This window comes from Phyllostomus hastatus, unplaced genomic scaffold (assembly GCF_019186645.2).
Source record: "Phyllostomus hastatus isolate PE091 unplaced genomic scaffold, TTU_PhHast_1.1 phas_scaffold_114, whole genome shotgun sequence".
Taxonomy (NCBI): domain Eukaryota; kingdom Metazoa; phylum Chordata; class Mammalia; order Chiroptera; family Phyllostomidae; genus Phyllostomus; species Phyllostomus hastatus.
This window is the reverse complement of record NW_025334006.1, coordinates 6096679-6116904: the sequence shown is the minus strand read 5'-3', so window position 1 is coordinate 6116904 and position 20226 is coordinate 6096679. Positions and strand designations below refer to the sequence as shown.

Here is a 20226-nt window from a genome sequence, read left to right as displayed (position 1 = left end):
CCTTTCTACTTGTTTCTTCAAACCCTTCCCCCCTTCCCTGAAATTCCCTCCCCTCTGGTCGGTGTCAACCTGTTCTCAATTTCAGTGTCTTTGGTTATATTTTGCTTGTTTGTTTTGTCCTAAGAACCCTGAAACACCAATCTAAAAGAACCTATGCATCCCAATGTTCATAGCAGCACAATTTATAATAGCCAAGTGCTGGAAGCAACCTAGGTGCCCATCAGTAAATGAGTAGATCAAAAAACTATGGTATATTTACACAATGGAAATCTGAAATCTTTGCAGCAGAAAGAAAGAAAGAAAGAGCTCCCACCCTTTGCAACAGCATGGATACAACTGGAAAGCATTATGCTAAGTAAAATAAGCCAGGTGGTGAAAGACAAATACCATATGATCTCACCTTTAACAGGAATCTGATCAACAAATCAAACTGTCTTTCTGATACAGCTAACAGCCATGTTCCCGTCTGTCTTCCAGATTCATTCAGGAAGTCGAGCACGCCTTGGGGCTCGGCCCAGCCAAGCAGTGCCCTCTCCGGGAGTTTCTCACTGTGTACATCAAAAACATCTTCCTCAATCAAGTTCTGGCAGAGATCAACAAGGAGATTGAAGGAGTCACGAAGACGTCGGACCCCTTGAAGATCCTAGCTAACGCTGACACCATGAAGGTGCTGGGAGTGCAGCGCCCTCTTCTACAGGTAACGATCGACCTTGAACTTACTCTGTATCAGCTGTTTCTATGGCCTTGGCAAGAGTCACAAATTAAAAAAGAAGAAGAACTACCCTCTGTTTTTTATATTTGCCAGGGACAAAACAAGATTAAATAGGCATTAGGGACATTTAGGACGAATGTAGAGCTCATGAAAATTCCTTAGGACATTTAAGGAAAAAGTGGCTAGCTTTGAACACGGGAGACAGTAAGTCTCATTAACATGCAGGCAGCTCTCTTTCTCTTCCCGGAATTTGCCCTTCGAAGGACTTACAGGTAGGAAGTCTCCCTCTGCCTCACCTCAGCCGCCAGCTGGGGCCCCTGACCCCTCTTAGGACCCACCGACTGTGAAGAGCCTGGCTAGCTCACAGTGAATTGGAACCTCCCAGCACACTGGCTTTTAAAAGTCAGATCATTTAATTCAAGGGATGATCTTGTTAATATGGAAAATTTTACTTTAACTATATAAAGAAATGGTTTCTGAGCAACAGAAATAAAATAATTTCTCAGTAGACGTGTGGAGTAATAGGCTTGAGATATTTATTTCATATCCATTTTATCCAGTGACTTGAGGGCAAATATAAAACTAGAAGAAAATAGTAGGAGTTTAAATTATGGGTATACATTAACTACTATTACCCTGTAATTGAATCTTTATGGCATTTCTTCATTTAGGAGAAAAATGTTTCTTTATTTTTTACGTAAGTTGCATGATAGGAGGCTATCTCAAAATGTGGAAGGCTTGAGCTCTTCCAAGAAACATTGTATCAATGGACGGGAGTGATAACTGTGTCCATTGCATGCCCTTGCCTGCCTTTATGTCTTTCTTGAGTTTTCCTTCTGTGTTTGTTAGAATGAATAGCAATGCTGAACCTTTCACAGAGAAGTGTCCTAGACAGGAGCATTCATTGCTTTTTTATGAGCAGACTCCCCTGTGGTGTAGAGAAATTCTGGGAATACAGACACTCGCCTCCCCCAGAACGTGAACTGTAGCGTCACCCCAAGGAACGACGTGTGAACGGGTTCATTCGGGTTGCCTCTGTGCCCGCTTTTCCTGACTGCCCTGCCCAAGTATGTCCCCTTCCCTGCTTAGTCTCCATTCTCCCCTCTCCTGCTTGTCTCCCTAACCCATTCTCCACGCCGGAATCAAACTCCATCCATGATGTCACCAAAGCTCCCTTGCCAGGTGACTCATGACCAGGTTCTCCCAATAGGAAGCACTAGCAGCGGTGGCTGGGGGTAGGGGGTGACGATGAGAAGAGAAGGGGGTTGGGTTTGTTTGTATCTCCTTCCTCCCCACTTTGGATCACGGTTCTGGCCGTGGGTGCACCCCTCCCTGAACAGTCCCGCCGGGGACCCTGCTCTGTGGCTCCGGCTCTCACGGGACTCTGGCCACACATTTCCCGGTGGTGCTTCTTTCACTGCTGCCCGCACACCTCTAAGTACCTCCTCTTCGATGTTTCTCCCTTTGAATCATCTGAATGGAGTTCTCTTTTTTGTCAGGATCCCAAATAGAGCTCCCCAGTTTGTCACTATTTTAACACCTTGGTTTTTTTTCCCCTTAACACAACTGTAAGTATTAGCTGATTTATTTTCTAACTCGCTTATATTTTGTCTTTTCCCACTGGAATGAAAGTTCCAAAAGCATCGTACAGTACCGGGCAGCAGGAAGGTACTCAATAAATAATTTTTTGAATGAATGCACACGAGCGTGGATAGTTGGAGGGGGCCTGGGTAGAGACAGCGATTAAGTTTTGAGAGTCACCGATACCTGCGGAGTCGGGGCGGGGGCAGGGGGGCGATGAGAAATGGAGAATGGCCATATGGTTACCGTCCTGTCTATCGGAACACCTTCCAGCACGTGTGACCCTGGAGTGCCGTGCTGCAGCGTTGTGCAGAGCAGCTCGGGTGTGCTCAGTGCGCTGAGTTTAGAAGACGACAAAGTGAGTGTGAGAGCTGAAGCTGCTGGCTTGTTAAACGTGGTCCTTCCCAGCTTGAGTAGCAAAGACACGTTAAAACGTGTAACTGATCGACTACACTCGGGCCACACACTGAGTTCTTGTCCGTCCCTAGGCCATCTACCGATGTGTTCGTCACGTCACTCCAACCTCGTCACCAGCCACTTGTGACATAGTACGTGTCACTATGCCTTTTGTTTCTTTCTTTGTCCCTCTTGCTTTTTAAATCAGTGACTCCACATTGAGGCTAGAGAAGAGCTCCAGCTTGACCTGTTCTCTCTCTGGCCTTGTGGAGATACAATAATTCCATGTGAGTGAGTGAACTTTGCAACGAGGTCCATTCAGGTTACTAATTTCCGAATGTGTTTTCAGAACCAAAACACCTGCCTTCTTATTTGGTTATTTTGTTGCCCTCTCTGTCTTCATAAAGTTTTTATTTTATGAGAATGCAAAATAGTTAGACTTTATCAGTAAATTTGTTTAATAGTCACAGACTTCATTAATGAGATTTCAAAGCAGATGAAGTGAAGGTTACTTTTCTTTTCGATCTTGAGCATTTCTCTTGCTTTATTATGACCGTAAACTGTTTTCTACCATAATTTCCCATGCTCAAATTTCAGTGTTTCTTATGTGTGTTTCTCTGTTACCTCGATGTTGTTATCCCCAGCTAATTGTAGGTGACTGATCTGAAGAAAAAGAAACAATTCTAAAAAATTTAAGCTGAGCTTCCAAAACAACTGTTAAGAAGGGAGTTGGAGAAATCTGTGTGCTTGCAAAAGATGCCGTACTCAGTGACATGAAGTACAAAACTTCCTTTAAGTGACTCCCTCTGCTGAACTGCCGCTCTGTGGCAGAGCAGAAGAGGTGGCTCCCTCCCCTGAGGCAGCCCAGCCACATTCCCCAGGAAAGTAGAAGGACAGCTGTGTCGCTGCTGCCGTCATTCGTGTGATGATGCGCAGATTAAGGGGTCCCAGGGTGCTTTGCCCTGCTCTCTGAAGTGGCATCTGGGCAGCACAGAGTCGGTTAGAAGGGGCCGAGGCTGTGGGCGGTAATGGACTTGCACATCGGTAATTTCACTTCCTCGGCACAGAATTCACAGAAGGGAAGGAAGTGAATAGAAAGGAAGAGATTATTCGAGCACCGTTCACAGGTGGAACAGCCGTTCGGGTGCTGACCCTAAATGGCACAGCAGCATAGTATGTGTGGCAGCGGAAGTAGTAATAACAGTAATAACAGCATTCGTAGTAGCAGATAGTAATGATGATTGCGGCTAACACGTTAATAGCATTTACTGGGAGCCAGGCACTATTCTGAATGCTTTGTGTGTTTCGACTTGTGTTTTACATATGGCAGCAGCGTTGTGAGGGTTGAAACTGGGGAGGAAATGGAGAAGCAATGAAATGAAATATGTAACTTGCCTTGGGCGTGTAGCTCGCAGGTACTAGCCCTGTAGTGCAAACGCAGGCACCCACCCAACCTGGCGTCCGGCTCTGAATGAGCTCTTCTCGAACAAAGCCCCGCCTGAGGAGCAAGCTCGTCTGCGAGCTCTTTGTGCCCCGCCAGCTATGAGGGGCGCGGAGCTTGTAAGTGAGCTTTTGGGGGCCCCCTCCCTTTAAAGCAGATTGGACATTGTCTGTTGAACCTAATAATAAAAAGAACCTAATAATAATAAAAAGGGATTTGTATTTTGTAGATCTTTGTGGTTTAAAATGTTTTTTTTCTAGTAAATCATTTCTGTTGTATTTCATGAAAGTATCAATCAACGGCAGCTTGGGGCTGGAGTATCTGGAACCTCACCGTAATTGGGGACAACTGTGTCCCTGATTCTTGTACTGTCTCCCAGAGACGTGAAAGCACAGAACCACCCGTCTCTGGCCTCAGTGCCCAGAGCACTTTCCGACAGATGGAGTAGCATGGACATTCGTTGCAGGCGGTTCTCTCCGAAATCCCCAGCTCCAAGAGCAGCGTGCTCTGTAGATTCGCACATTATTGAATAAGTGGGTGAGTGAATGAAAATGAGTAAAAATGAGTGTCCTCAGTGCAAGGACACGTGTGTGCATGTTTTCTCCTCACGGTGTAAGAGTCACAGTCTTGGGTTTAAGACTCTTGACAATGCTTAAATTCAAACATCATCCTTCTTATGCCACTAATGCTATCAGTACGAATATACCTCACGTTCTTACCATCTGAGATCCCACTTTTTTAAAAATGGCTTCTACATGTTGCAAGACAAAGCATGCCGATTCAAAATCAGGAAATCTCTTAAGAGAAATTCCTGATTTCTCCTGAGCCGGGTCTCCTGGCGTTCAGACGTGGAACTGTAGAAACCGCCAACCAGAGAGGGGGCCCTCTCATGCCTCGCACGGCCACCAGAGTCTGCAGATCACTCACTCCCCAGACACAGGGAGTGTCCACACAGTTCCCTGCTTAACCTGAATTTGGGGGTGTCATTTAAATAATTCCTGCCATCCAAGGAAAAAATGGCAGGGGGCTACTGCCTAAGATTTGTGTCTTTTAGCTGTCAAACTGCTGAAAGGGCAACTACACGCTTGAACGAAGGTGCAAGTGAAGATTTTTCCTGCCCCCTGATGGAATATGCTTTACCCTTGCCACTTAGAGAGTGGTCTGTGGACAAGAACATCAGACCTCTGGGTCAGCATCCACACTTGGGTGGCATCGCCAGCTGGTTTGCAGGCACGTTAGAGTGCAAGGGGCTCCGCCTCCTACCAGCGCAGCACAGGGTGTGGTCCAGGGGCTGTGGGCACCAGCAGCTCCTGAGCTCGGGAGAGATGCAGTCCTGAACCTCACCCCACTCTGGGCGGGGCCCAGGAACCTGTGCTCTAACCTGCCCTCTGGGCCAAGTTGATGGAGGCGACAGTTTGGGAGCACTGTGTTGCACACTACCACCACTCCCGACTGGTGGTCAGGAAACCGGAAGGGCCCTCTCGCCGACGGCTCGTAGCGTGGTGGAGAGCGGTGGTCCCTTAAAGGATGCAGCTTTGTTTCATGCAGGCCCAGGAATTGTAAAAACAATATTTACAGTGGCAGCAGAAGCTGCCTCCCGGTCTAGCACATTGCTGAATTGTGCAAAGTTCTTTCCAAACACAGGAGCCTGCGTTTCCTGGCGGCTTTCCTAATGCTGAGGCTCAGATTCCCACGTCATTGGAGGAAAACACAGAGGTTGTGCAATTAAAACTCGAAGACAATCTCTCAAAACATTTCAAGCGTATCTCCATTTCCCCATCTCCCTCTCCGCCCCAGTGTCAGTCGGATTATCTCCGAGGAGTGAGGCGGTTGTGGAGTCAGCCCGCAGACAGGCACCCTAGCCAGCTGCGCTTCCCGCTGTCGCTGGTGTGTGTAGAGCAGTGGCTGTTAACGACCGTCCCCGTCGTCGGAGTCACCCATGGGCTTTCTGCTGAAGCTGCTGCTCCGGTCCCAGCCCAGAGATGCGGCTCAGTGGCCCAGGAGTGGGGCCTGGGCATCAGCGTTTTGTGAGATGTCACATGATCCCAGCAAGCAGCCAGAATTAGTGCCATTGTCCTGGATCTTTCTACACTGTAAATCAGTCACTGCCCCAAGAGGGCGCAAATAAAAATCGTAGTTGAGGCCTGCGTTACTCAGTCAGGGTTTGTGAATGTGGGATCTCTTTGATCCTTGAACCCAGCTGCGCACCTGAGCCTCGAAAGCGGATGCCAGTGGATTTAAATCCCAGCATTTCACTTGAAAACCTTGTGGCCAGGACCAAATTGCTCACCTCTCTGCCCCTGTTTCCTCCTCTGTAAAGCAAGAATAATACAACGTGTGTCACAGGAACACAAGAGTCACTTCTAGTGATCAGATGGAGTAATGATTGTAAAGCACACCCCCCCTCTCCCCGTGTCACACGTGTGCCGGTTTCAGTCGCCCGCTCCGTAACTCTCGGCTGTGCGGACTCCCGACCCCTGCTGAGCACACGTTCCAGCGTGCGTCTCCTCTCACCTCTAACCTGTGGTCTGCCCACTCCTGTTCTTTGCACTGTAGCACCCGCCCAGTAACTGCTGTCTCGTGCCTCCCACTATGCTAGGGTGACAGCACCAGAGGCACTAGAGGCAGCAGAGGCAGTGTGTCGTGTTTATCACCAGTAAAGCCGAGTTTCTTTACTAGGGCCACCACAGGGAGTTACCACCCACTAGGTGGCTTAACACAGTGGGGTTGTCTTCTCTCCCAGTTCTGGGGTGCAGGGGCCCCACCCCCCGGGGGCTGCAGGGGAGGCTTCTTCCCTGCCTTGCCCACCTCCTGGGCGTTCTGGTGCTTATTAGCTTCTGGCAGCATCACTTGGATCTCTGCCTCTGTCTTAACCTGTCTCCTCCTCTGTGTCTCTATTTGTCCTTTTCCAGCTCTTATAAGGACAATGCCATTGGACTCAGGGCCCACCCTAAGCCAGCATTATCTCACTCAGTCAGGACTTACATCTTCAGAGACCCTGTTTCCCAGTACTGGCACATTCTGAGGGTCTGTGTGGAAATTTATCTGGGCATGTGAGGCATTCTCTACCCCACTGCAGCTAGTAACTAGAAGCCAATTATACAGAACACAGTATATCCAACTTGCCATATTTGTTCTGAAGCCCCTCTGGCAGAAGCAATGTTACGGCAATAGGGCCAGGGTGTCCCCAGCCTTTTTGGCACCAGAGACTGGTTCCATGAAAGACAATTTTTTCACAGACTGGGGTAGGGTGGGGGGACAGGAGGCAGTGCTCAGGCTATAATGCAAGCGACGCCCACGGATAGGGAAGAGGGAGGTTGGGGACCCCTGGTCTAAAGTTTGGGTGTCAGCAAGGTTCCATCTGAATGTCCGGTAGGCTGAGTGACTGCTGGGGCTGCAGTTAAACCTTATTGAAGGCTGGTAGATACCGCTGCCTACAGTGCCATGGTTGGCTAGTGACAGTTACACTCATGCCCAAACCCGTTCTCTCCATGGACGCCGAGGTGCTGCCAGCAGCCTCCTGCTGGCGCCCCAGGGAAGCGCAGCCCGCAGCAGCAGCACCGCGTTCTCATCAGGCCACCCCGTGCTGGCGGGAAGAAGGTTGCGTCTGCGTTCTGTTCGCATCACGGCTGGTTGTTGCCATTCCACTTAGTGGTACAGAGTATATTCGGTTTTTATTAGTGTAACCAGATTAGTCCCATTTAAGGTCTGCTGGAAGTCTTCATGGAAACCATTAAGTTAAAAACAGAGCCGATCTATTGATCTTCCCCCGGTAAGCTCAGAGGAGGTGCCCATGGTCTCACTGCGCGGAAACGCATCTCGGAGTCAAGATGCCTTGTGTCCTGATTTGATTCTTCAGTGTTTCTCTAGACCTAAAGAAATACTAACTTACAGCAGTTTGCACTTTTGATTTTCTTTGAATTTTACTCTTACTATCTTATTTTATTTGCTACTGATACTGCTTGGCCTCTTCCTGACAAGTGGGGGTCTCGAGTAACCGACCACGAGTGCCACGCCAGGCTTATCCAGGAAGATGGAGAAGAAAATGCCTCCATCCTGGCCTCTGGCTGCCTCGTCACCGTGGCCTTCAGCGCTCACCCGCGCCCTTCGGGACAGCTGGGGAAATTAAACATTTCATGACCGATGGGGGCTGCTGGCATTTTATAGCATTCATCTCTGTCTTCAAGTTGTCTTATCAAGTTGTTGGTTTTTGTGTTATTAATTCTGTCACTGGTTCAGTACATCTTAACTTTTGTAGCATTTCTGCTCACTCTCAGAGCCATTCAGGAAAACAACGCACGTAAATTCCGTCGTGGCGTGGGGGGAAAGGCAGTGAAGCGGGCTCCGGGGCCTCAGACAAACCCAAGCCGCTTACGTCCCCCCCAGCTTCGCTTCCTGCACTTGCAAAATGAAAGCGCCGCCAGCCCGACGGCCTCTCGGACTGCATGGAAAGCACAGCGGGACCATGCCTCCAGCAGGCCTTAGTGAACTGCCCCGCACACTGCTTGTTCCACAACTGCTGTCACTACCGTGCACGCCCCCGGGGTCACCCTGCTCAGCGAGTCTGCAGGCTTTGGAGGACAGGGCGCTAAGAAAACACCTATAGACATGATCGGCGTTTCCCATTCAATGGGAAGTTTCACTGGTTTTTACCAACGGTTGGTTGGGATAACTATGATTAGATAACACGTGTGAGAACCTGGCAATGCCTTTTCCACAGCTTATTGTGAAATGTTTTAAATACCTGAAAAGGTTGAACAGGCTTGTTCTGTGAACTCCCACTCACCATCTAGACTGTACAGTTAATGCATGGCTGTATTTGTTTCAGGGCATGAGAATTTTGATTCTGCTTTATTCCTCCGAGATACGAGTTTCTAATACTTCCCTGAGCTCTTTACCATGGTGGTATTCGTAGGTTTTTAATATCTTCCTGAGAAAATTTGAACATAAAGAGAAATAGAGGTAAGTGGGAAAATAGCTGCTTTGATAAAAGAGGGTTCAATTTCTAAAAGCGCCCATTCAGACACTCCCTGTGAATAGGGCCGTGAACAAGACCTTGACCGGCGCACGCCCGTGATTAGTGCGTAGGCAGTGCCTTCACTGGCGTGAAACCACGAGGGGCCTTGTCTTCCTCACTGTTGCTGGAAAAGCCTGTGAGGTGAGGTACGGAGAGGCAATCTCTGTGTGCGGACAGAATAGGCACGTAATGTGACCAACTTGAATTTTTACAAGTATCTTTACAGTCTTATGTCTGGATGAAAAAGTAGGATCTTGTCTGGTTGGCTGTTTTTGTTAGAGAAGTTTCTGGTTAACTAGATTTCTGTAAGTAGCTTTCACAAAGCAAGGGGAGAGGAAAATTTTATACTCACACACACAGGGTGGGGCAAATGTCGGTTTACAGTTGTGAGTCTGCAAAACACAGAGTTTATTCTTGTGTTGGTATTTATTATTGTATTGGTTTCCGCATGAACAACAGTGAGCCCACGTCTGCCCCACCCTGTGTGCGTGGGGGGTGTCTGTGTACATCCTAACTTCTATGTAGTCTAGTCAGCTAGGCTTCTGCTTTTGGAGAAAGTGCAGAGGAGCTAGAAATGAAGACTTCTTTTGTTTGTAGAAAATCATCTGCGGCCAGCCTTATGCTACCTTGTATTAGAACTGTTAAGGATCTCAGAGTTTGTGTTTTCTGAAGTCAGTTTTAACTCTAAATGTTTTCTTCAAAGTCCATCATCTTTCACGGTGTGTTTGGGACAGATTCTAATTTAGATGCAACTTTTCAAGAATGCATTTATTGTATCTGGGCTATGAGGTCAGTTTAAAAAGAAGAAGCTGCGCCCTGACCAGCGTGGCCCAGTCAGTTGGACATTGTCCCTCAAAGCAAAGGGTCACCGGCTTGACTCCCAATCAGGGCACATGCCTGGGTTGAGAGTTCAGACCCCACTCGGGGCTCGTTTGGGAGGCAGCCAATCAACATTTCTCTCCCTTTCTTTCTCCCTCCCTTCCCCTATCTCTAAAAATAAATGAGTTAAATCTTTCTTTAAAATTTTTTTTAAAAAGAAGCTGGAAAAAAAAATAGCCCTGGCTGGCGTAGCTCAGTGGATTGAGCGCAGGCTGCAAACCAAAGTGTCGCAGGTTCGATTCCCAGTCAGGGCACATGCCTGGGTTGTAGGCCATGACCCCCTGCAATTGCACATTGATGTTTTTCTCACTCTCTCTCTCTCTATCTCCCTCCTTCCCCTCTCTAAAAATAAATAAATAAAATCTTTAAAAAAAAAGAAGCTGGAATGGCAGGCTTGACCCTCATGGGTAGGGCAGTTGTGAGGGATTGCCGAATGTGAAAGTAGTTACAGCTACTGGCGCTTGTTCCCCGGCTTTTCCTGGTGCTAGGAGGCTCGTCTGCGGCAGGCTGTGTCAGTGCGACACCAGTGTGGGGACGAGCCCGGGTTCTCCCCTCGGGTTCCGAATTTCCTTTCTCCCTCAGTAAACTGGTGACCATCTCAGTCATCCCCTAGACCGTGCATGAAGCAGGGCTCACCGTGGGCACGCACTGCGAGACGCTGACCGGCTGCTGTCTGTGCTCATCTTGTCTGGGCCCGCTCCTTGGGGGGCCTGCAGGGGGGGCGGTAATGACTTCTGACAGGTCTGCTGACGGGGACCAGATCCCGTTAACGCCCTGTCGCTCGGATCTGAGGGCTGTTGCCTTTGCCTGAAAGGTATTTGACTTCACTTGCTAACAAAGGCATCTTCAGATTTATTTCTCTTCCTTGCATGCTAGAGAAGGGGAAGGCTGTCCCATCAAAAGATACCGAGAGAAGAGGCTGGCTGATAGCCCGAGCAAATGACAGTTATCATTCTTGGGCGCAGCGGGATGACTGGTGGGAGCCGAGATGAGTGCAGCAAGGGAACCACTGTTCTCGGGGAATTTGGGGGGTTCTTACCCCAAGTAATCTTTGTTCTGCCTGAGTGTTGCAGCTTTGGCTTGGAGATGTTCTATTGAGAAAACGAAGCAAAACAAGACTCTCTCAGTTCGAAAGTTAAATGGCCCTTTAAGATTAACTGTTCGAATAAAGCAGCTGGTTTTCTTCAGGCTACTCAAGGATCCCGTCCTACTCAGAACTCTCTCTGCACTTCGTCTCAGCACGCTGGGACTAGGGTGGGCTGGCTAAAACCTGACGCATCTACTGTGGCAAGAATGGCGTGACACAGACGAGTCATTTCCATGGCTGAAATTCTAATAATGCTGAATGATAAATGCTGGCTTATTGAACACCTACTTTGTGCTATTGCTAGATGAGAACAAGTGGAGATAAAGAAGAAATATAAAGTGTTATCGCCAGCTCTCAGGAGCTTCCAATTTAGTTAGGGAATCGGAAGACTTGCGGTGTGAGAGTGGGGGAGGGAGAACCCCGCAGCGGGCTGGGGATTCAAGAGGCTTCAGACAAGGGGCAGGTCCTGAGCCGGGTGTTGGAGGGTGTGCAGAAATGGAGAACGCAGAGGAGAAAGCAACCCAAACAAGGGACATACCCTAAGCAAAGATACAAAAGGCGTGTCCATGAGAGAGTGAGATTACTCTCAGTGGGTAAAGGCACGAATGGAGAGAGAGAAATAAAGTTGACAAGGGCACAGAACACTTAGGGGGCCTTAAATTTTGAGTAGGACAGCTTACTTTGGAAGTGGGAAGAGGTGCAGAATCATGAAGGGGTGTGCCCTTAATGGGTGCTCTTTTTTTTAATCCTCGTGAGGATATGTGTACTGATTTTAGAGAGAGGGGAAGAGAGGGAGGGAGAGAGAGAGAGAGAGAGAAACATTGATGTGAGAGAGAAACATCAATCGGTTGCTTCCCATACATGCCCTGACCAGGGACTAAACCCACACCCTAGGTATGTGCCCTAGGGAGCTCGAACCCACAACCTTCCTTTTAGTGTATGGGACAGTGTTCCAACCAGCTGAGCTACCCACCCAGGGCTAATGGATGCTCTTTCAAGGGCAAATAGGCTTTAGCAGTTCACAGATAGGGCTAAAGGTCAAAGAGCTTGGGGTCCGAGAGGCCAGCCAAGGCAGTGACCCAATAATCCAGTTCTGAAGAGAAGACAGATTTTCTGACGAATGTGTCTCTCCAGACAGAAGCTTCCGGTAGTAGCTTCATGGCTGCCTGAGATTTGCTCAGCTCAGCATTTGAAGTCCGCCTTTTGATCGATTGTCATAATTGGCCCAACAAACCAGACAGGCTTACTTTCTGGAATAAGCTTTGTGCTCGTAAATCTTCATCAGGTTTTCGGCTCCGAGACTTCACAGGCGGGGACTGGATGGGGTTCTTCATCACCTCTGTCCACAAGAGCAGCCGTTCGCCGGCAGCAGGGTCACATTTGTTTAAAGACTGGGCTGTGCACCTCTCCTGCGTTGCCTTTTTCGATGCACAGGAGCTCCGTCAGTGAGAGCCCTGCTCTGGGGAAGACGTGACACGCAGCCAGCTCATTAACAGGTTATCCGTGTCATTATGTCCTTTTTGGATTGTGCGTATTGGAAATAGTCCTTTGAGGAGAAAAAAAAAATCTACCTAGGCTTCTGGTTTCCCTTTCTTTTTCTTCCTCATTTGTATCTGCTTTTTCCCCTCCATAGTTACAGCTATTCCCGTGATGGGCGGTCATATCTTTGGAGTCCAGAATACCCTGAGTATTCACTCGCAAATAGCTACAAAGTCAAATTCAGATAACTGCACTTAAATTAGAGCCACTCGGCACCTCTCCTCACACACTGCCTCCCTCTGCCCTGTTTCAAGCGCAGGAGCTTAACTGCCTCTTCCTTTTTATTCCACAAAGCACTTTTTCATTTTTTCTCCCCTTGGTCATTCCAAGGCCAAGGCTGCCTATCAGGTGCTTGCAGAAGTGCCCTGGTCACCTTGCTGCTGGGTTTGCCCCTGGCTTCCATGGCTTTGCCAGAACGAGCAGCAGCCGCCAGAACAGAGAGAGGCGGGGCCGCCTGTTAATGTCTTCCTTCTCAAATGAGAAATACCCACTTTTGTTCCATCCTTTCTAATGCATCCTTTTGCATTAGAGCCAAAAGAAAGGTCTGACACATAGTAGGCACTCATTTGTCACATGAACAAAGGGAAATTGCCTCCAGTATGGTAGAGGGTGGCCTCTGGCTTACCCAGCTAGGGTGGGGTGTGTAAAAGTGAACCTCTACTGTTTGCCAAGGGGTAGCATGAAAGACTTGACTGTCTTTTTAAATTTTTTATTTCAGAAGTATTTTAGATTTACAGAACAGTTACAAAAGATAATGCAGAGAATCCCCATACACCCCACACCCAGTTTCCCTACTGTTAGCAGCTGATGTTCATATGGTTCATTTATTACCATTAATGAATCGATATGGACGCATTCTTAACATATTAAGTTCCACCGTTCATTCAGATTGCGCTGTTCGTTTGCACACCGGATGTCTTTACTCTGTTCCAGCGTCCCATCCAGCACAGCACGCTATGTTCAGTTGTCCGGTCTCCTTAGACTCCCCTTGGATGTAACCGCTCTCAGACTTTCCCGTTTCTGCAACAACTCTGAGAGCAGGTTTTGGGGTGCCCTGCAGCACGGTATGCCTGATGTTTTTCTCATGGTGTGACTGCAGGTACACATTTCAGGAGGAAGGCCGCAGGGATGAAGGCCCATTCTTATCATATCAGGTGTACATGCTGTCAGCAGGACTTCTCACTGTCAGGGTTAACCTTGATCCCTGGCTGGGGCAGTGTCTGTCAGATTTCTCCACTAGAAAGTTACTCCTTTGTTCCCTCTTTCCCTAGCTTGCTCTCTGGAACGAAGTCACTATGCGCAGCCCACATGCCGGAGGAGTGGGCAGTTGCGCTCTGCTTCCTCGGTGGAGGAGAAGGTGCATGAATTATTTGGAATGCTTCTGCAAGAGAGATGTGTCTCCTCTCCCATGTTTATATGCATTCAATCATTTATTTATGTCAGTACGGACTCACAGATTTTTATTGCACACAGCAGGTTGCCATCCAATACTACTTTATTTTTGTTGCTCAAATTGTTCCAGCTCTGAGCATTGGGAGATATTTCACGTGACACGTAGCCCCTGTGACCCGATCTTTCTGATTTTTAGCACTGATTTTCTGGCACTACAAGATGCTCCAAACTACACCTGTTTACTTCCTACCGCAGTCCCAGAAACAGCCCTTTTTCCAAGGAGCCTTGGCTCCTGTGCTGGAGAACAGTCTTGGCAGCGAGGGTCTGGGGACTTGCTATGCTCATTGCTACTTGGGCATCGTTACTTCTAGGGCTTCTCAGCTGACAGAGAAAGGAAACATATGTATATATATCATATGTACGCATATTTCTGTATGTAGCCACTGTATCTATTTATTACGCTAAATACGAGTCCATCCTGATGTCTCCAACTCTGATGCATTGCTATACAGACCTAGCCTCCCTCCGTAACACTGAAAAACCTGGCCTCTGCTATTCACCATCATTACCTGTTCAACTCCAGCAATATACACCATATCAGACTTGCTGATCCGTCGGCGGCTTGTAGGGCACGACTTTATCAGCTAGCGCGTGGCCCTTCTGTGCAGCTTCTCTGGCCGTCGGTTTCACCGACTCTGCTCATTCCCGAAGTTACCTGACTCAGCACCCTCTCTCCCCCTCCCTCCCAGAAGGCTGTTTTGTACATTTGCAGTACGGTCAGATGGTTGGGCCACATTCTGCACTCCATCCGGGTCCCTTACCCTCCTAAATGACTTTTTAAAAATGTACGCACATGAAGGTTCATTCTTTGTGCTTCAGAGTTCTGTGGGCTTGGACACATACATGATGTCATGTACTCACCATTGCAGTACCATACAAAACGGTTTGTACCAACCCCCAAATTCCCTATAATTTACTCACCCTCCTCCCCTCCCCACATGCCCCTGGCGGTCCCTTCCCCTTTTACTGGTTCTGTAATTCTGCCTTTTCCAGAATTCATATCATTAGAATCACACAGTCTTCAGCTTTCTCAGACTGGCTTCTTTCAGTTAGTGATGTGCACATGACCCATCCGTGGCTTTTCACGGCCGACCGCCCTTCTCTGCTCGTCACTGAACAATGTGCCGCAGTGCAGATTGCATCCCAGACCGTCTGTCCACTCACAGACGGAAGGACGTCTTGGTTGCTCCCACTTAGGACGTAAACACCCGCGTGTCTGTTGCTTTGTGGTCCTATGTTTTAGAATCGGTTGGACATGATCTTAGCTGCATATGGGGGTGGTGGGGTCGCGTGGGGTTGTGGTGGTGAGGAGAGACGCGAATAAGTACTTTACAGTGGTATTTTGATGAAGGTATGAACATGATAAGTAAACTGTTCAGTCTAAAAAAATGGCAAAAGTAAAAATTCTTTAATTAGCTCTTACTCTTAGGTTCTGTTTAAAAACTTGCTCTCAGATTTTGTTCTTTAAAAAAAATATTTAGAATTCCTTTCTAGGAAAAACTCTCCCTCTAGCTCTACCCTCCACCCCCCAAAACTGTACCCAACTTGCTGAGACGTGCTGCTGTAGCTGCGGTGAAGACCGCACGGCTGGTGGCCCCAGACTCCTCTGTGTGAGGAGTCAGAGTCACAGAAATTCACCGGCAGTGGACTCCTCTACTTAACGATTTCCCTTCTCCCAGGACAAAGAGTAGGGGAAGCTCTGTGCAGGGGGAAAAGAGAGCTCTTGCCTATGAGAAGAAAAAAAAAAGGCGTAGGGACTTAACCATCTGGAAACCTGGAATTAATGGGACAAAAGAGCAAATGGAATTCTCTTACCAAGTCACTCCGAGCTAACAACAAGTACAGTGATTCTTGGATCTGGGGGTCCTCCCCCAGGGATCTCTCAGAGAAGGAGCCAAACCCAAAGAATGAGCCACATGCAAAGTGAAATCTGCTCTGTTAAGAACTCAGCTTGTGTCTTTCAAGAAGACTTTGTGTTAATTAAGCTTCCTGGAAGAGATGCCGGGGCCCTTAAAGAGGCCTCTTGTTCTCTGCGTGCACACCTTCCAGCGTTCACTGGCCGGGTGGAGGGGGCCGGTTGGAGGCTGACTCACACGGCGGTCGATGGTGAAGGAGGACTAGAGAGAGAAGGAAAGCGTGTGTGCTGCCTGGGAGGTGGCACGCACAGATGTGGCGGGCACATCCTGCTGGGATGTACAGTGATCTGCATACCAGTAAAACGTAAGACAGCTCAGAGGCTGGATTGAATTAGCAGGTCCTCTTCGTCTGCGGAGGAATTAATAGGGTGGAAGAAGGACAGGCAGAGAGGGCCCAGACTGCACGTGCAGACGGAAGTTTCTCCACACCCAGCATGTCAAGAAGTGTGTAAGCTGCAAGTCATCAGAAACTCTGTGATGCATAAAACATAAATAAGAGCAAATTAAAGACATCTCTTTAGGTGAAAAGCAAAAAAAAAAGAAATGAGTTCTAATTATAACGTTAGAATTTAGCTGGTGAATGTTTTAATTAGTCCCCAGGCAGCTATATTTTTTAAAATCTTGCTATAGTTCATATATTTGTCTAAAATGCATTAGTTAAATATTTATTAGTTATGTATTTTTAATGTCTGCATTTTTGTGGAGTAGCTTTATAATAATAATCATAAGTGACTGGATTAAAAGCTAATTTTACTCTTTCTCGACTGGACATATCTGTGCTATCTAGGGAAAACCAAGCTAATTGGCTCATGAAACCACTGACAGTTTCACCTCGTGAGTACTAACTCAATCGCAGACCTCGTACTTGGGTTAAAAAATAATCGATTGCTTTAGAGCTAGCTTAGAGAATGCAAATACTTCAAGTAATGGCAAAATTTTTAGGCTTTTTAAAAGTCTACTTCCCTACTTCTTTCAGGTCCTTGGCATATAGTGACAGGCTGGTTTACTTAAATGACAGAAACATAACACAACACACAAGAAACATGGTAGCGTCCCTGGCTGGTGTGGCTCGGTCGGTTGGGTGTCATCCCGCAGAGCGAGGGATCGTCGGTTCAATTCCCGGTCTGGGCACGTGCCTGGGTTTCAGGCCTGGTCCCCAGTTGGGGCACACGCGGGAGGCAGCCGGTCAATGTCTCTCTCTCACACAGATGCTTCTCTCCCTCTCTTTCTCCCTCCTTTGCCCTTTTTCTAAAAATAAAGTATTTTTTTAAAAGGAGTGTTGTAACCAAACTCATATACACGGGACAAGTATCTTTGTAAGTCATAACTCTATTTAATAAAAAGACTGGTTGTGGAGCTAAACCTACAGTGTGCGTTTTCCCCGGCTACTGCCGGCATTCTCCGTCACACGGAGGCCAGCCTGCAGCAGAATTTCAGAGCAGGAAATCTGCTCCAGCTCTACCGCTGAGGTTAAGCCCAACAAGGTAAGCGCCTGGCGTAACGGGACACAGCTGGGAAATGGCAGCATCACTGGGGGAATACAGGCCTCTCTCCTGCTGACCTGCTCTCTTTCTGGTCAGCCGCAGTGCATTTGAACTCCACTGCCTTGTCAGGTACTGAGTACTTCATTTACGTTGGATTTTAACAGCACCAATGTTTGTACTATAAGAGAAATGTTTTTTCAGCATGCACTCCACGTTTTTATATAACTTTAGAAAGCTAAAACAAAGAATATCCGTCTAAAGACAATAACCATATCCTACCTAACAGAAAATAAAGACATTCTCATCTTAATATCACTAATAAGAAAAGGCTGTTTTGTTTGTTACCATTACTTTGACAAGAAAAGTGTTTGTTCTGCTGAACTTCCAGGAAAGCATCATTTCTGAACCACCTCCCATTTAGGGTGACTTTGCTTTCCTCTAAAAGCAGAGCGGGTTTCACTCCAAAACCATGTAACAATCATCTCTCTTCTAATTTATGGTTTTCAAAATTTTACAGTGTTTTTTCCCTTGCTGTCCGGCGTGCTGTCTGAAAAGTCACAGTGATTTAAATAATTGATGGCTACTTTATGAAATTGTCAGGCAGGATCCATCCTCCCGTCTCCCCCAACGCAAGTCCTTGAGCAGCTAATCCTTTTATGTTGTGTGCTTTTTTTCCCCCTTCCTGGTTTCATTTAGATAATTGTATTATTCGCCCTGGAATATAATTGCCGCTGTACCGTGGGGAAGGCGGGCGGAGCGGGGTGGGCTGCCCGCTGTTGGCATCTGTAGGTCGTAAATGTCTGTTATGCTCTAGCCTCTAATTTCTTTGCCATCCCACCTTTTAAAGATTTAATTATACCTGTGTAAAAGCATAATTTGAAATGTGACTTCTGATTCTTTTGGAAGATGAAAGAGACATTAATCCATTGTTAAACATGAACAAGCATGGTACAGTGGAAAAAACTTTGAGCTGGAATTCAGAGATCTGTATTCAGCTGAGCAACTTCTGAGCGCCTGCTGTGGAGCAGGCAGTGGACGGAACGTGAAGAAGTGTAAAGACCGAAAGGAAATGAGAAAACTGCGCCCTGGGAGTGTACATCTAGGTGATTTGCTACCAACTCATGACCTCGATTTCTCACCTCTAGCAAAAGGATGTTGGGCCCCTTCGCGTGTTCTTCCATCTACGTAACATTCCATGACGCTTTGAAAACAGGCCATAAAGTAGCAACCACATTCCTTCCTTGTCAGATTTCATTGGAAGAGTAGGCGGTGGTGTAAGTTATGAACTTTCTGTGACAGACATCAGTTGGTCACCTCTGAAACCCAAGACGGTCCGCTCTCAAAGCTCCCAAACAAAGGGTCACTTTTTCTTCCTCCTGTTCCTACCTTCAGTGGACACACCCCGAGCAGGGGCTGGCTGGGAGCAGTAGGCAGCCGTCTCCGAGCAACTGGAAGTCGTTATCAAAGGAGCAGTCACTTTCCTCTCAGATTACTGCCTGACACCTTCTCCCAAGCTCACGAAGCTGTTTTTTTTCACTGCAGATTCTGATTCTCTTTTAAAATTATATTTTATTGATTGTACTATTACAGTTGTCCCATTTTTCCCCCTTTGTCCCCCTCCATCCAGCACCCCTCACTCCCTCAGGCAATCCCCACACCATCGTTCATGTCCATGGGTCAGGCATATACATTCTTTGGTTGCTCCATTTCCTACACTGTACTTTACATCCCCATGTCTATTCTGTAACTGCCTATTTACAATTCCTACTCCCTTCACCTCTTCATCCATTCCCCCACACCCTCTCCCTTCTGGCAACCATCAAAACGCTCTCCGTGTCCATGTTTGCTTACTTTGTTTTTTAGATTCAAATTGTTGAAAGATATGTATTTATTGCTGTTTTGTTGTTCATAGTTTTGATCTTTTTCTTAAATAAGTCCCTTTAACATTTCATATAATAATTGTTTGGTGATCATGAACTCCTTTAGTTTTGTTTTTTTTTCCTTGTCTGGGAAGCTCTTTATCTGCTCTTTAATTTTAAATGATAGCTTTGCTGGATAGAGCAATCTTGACTCTAAGTCTCTGCTCTTTATTACTTTTCCTGGGAACTCCCCTGTAGGTAACTAACTTCTTTTCTTTTGCTGCTTTTAAGATTCTCTCTTTATCTTCAACCTTTGGTATTTTAATTATGATGTGTCTTGGAGTGGGTCTCTTTGCATCCATTTAGTTTGGGACTCTCTGTGCTTCCTGGACTTGCATGTCTGTTTTCTTCACTAAGTTAGGGATATTTTCTTTCATTATTTTTTCAAATAGATTTGCCGTTTCTTGCTCTTTCTCTTCTCCTTCTAGTAGCCTTATGATGCAAATGTTGGAACACTTGAAGTTATTCCAAAGGCTGCTTACAGTATCCTTGGTCTTGTTTTATTCTTTTTTCTTCTTATTGTGATTGATTACTTTTTGCTTCCTTATGTTGCAAGTCGTTGATTTGTTTATTGGTTTCATTCACTCTATTGTTGTTTCCCTGTAAATTGTTCTTTATTCAATTAGTGTATCCTTAGTTTCTGACTGGATCTTTTTTATGCTGCTGAGGTCCTCACTGAGTTCCTTGAGCATCCTTATAACCACTGTTTTTAACTCTGCATTTGATTGCTTATCTCTACTTTGTTTAGTTCTTTTTCTGGGGTTTTGATCTGTCCTTACATTTGGGCCATGTTCCTTTGTCTC

At 47.0% G+C, this 20226-nt stretch overlaps 1 protein-coding gene across 1 annotated transcript in view; it reads left to right on the top strand.

Annotated features, from left to right (window-relative positions):
• The window catches only part of EXOC4 (exocyst complex component 4), a 674858-nt gene that overhangs the window by 478202 nt on the left and 176430 nt on the right, over nt 1–20226 (top strand). Inside the window, exon 11 of the mRNA XM_045855728.1 lies at nt 478–697. Coding sequence (XP_045711684.1) covers nt 478–697 — 220 coding nt within the window. The remainder of the gene's footprint in view (nt 1–477; nt 698–20226) is intronic.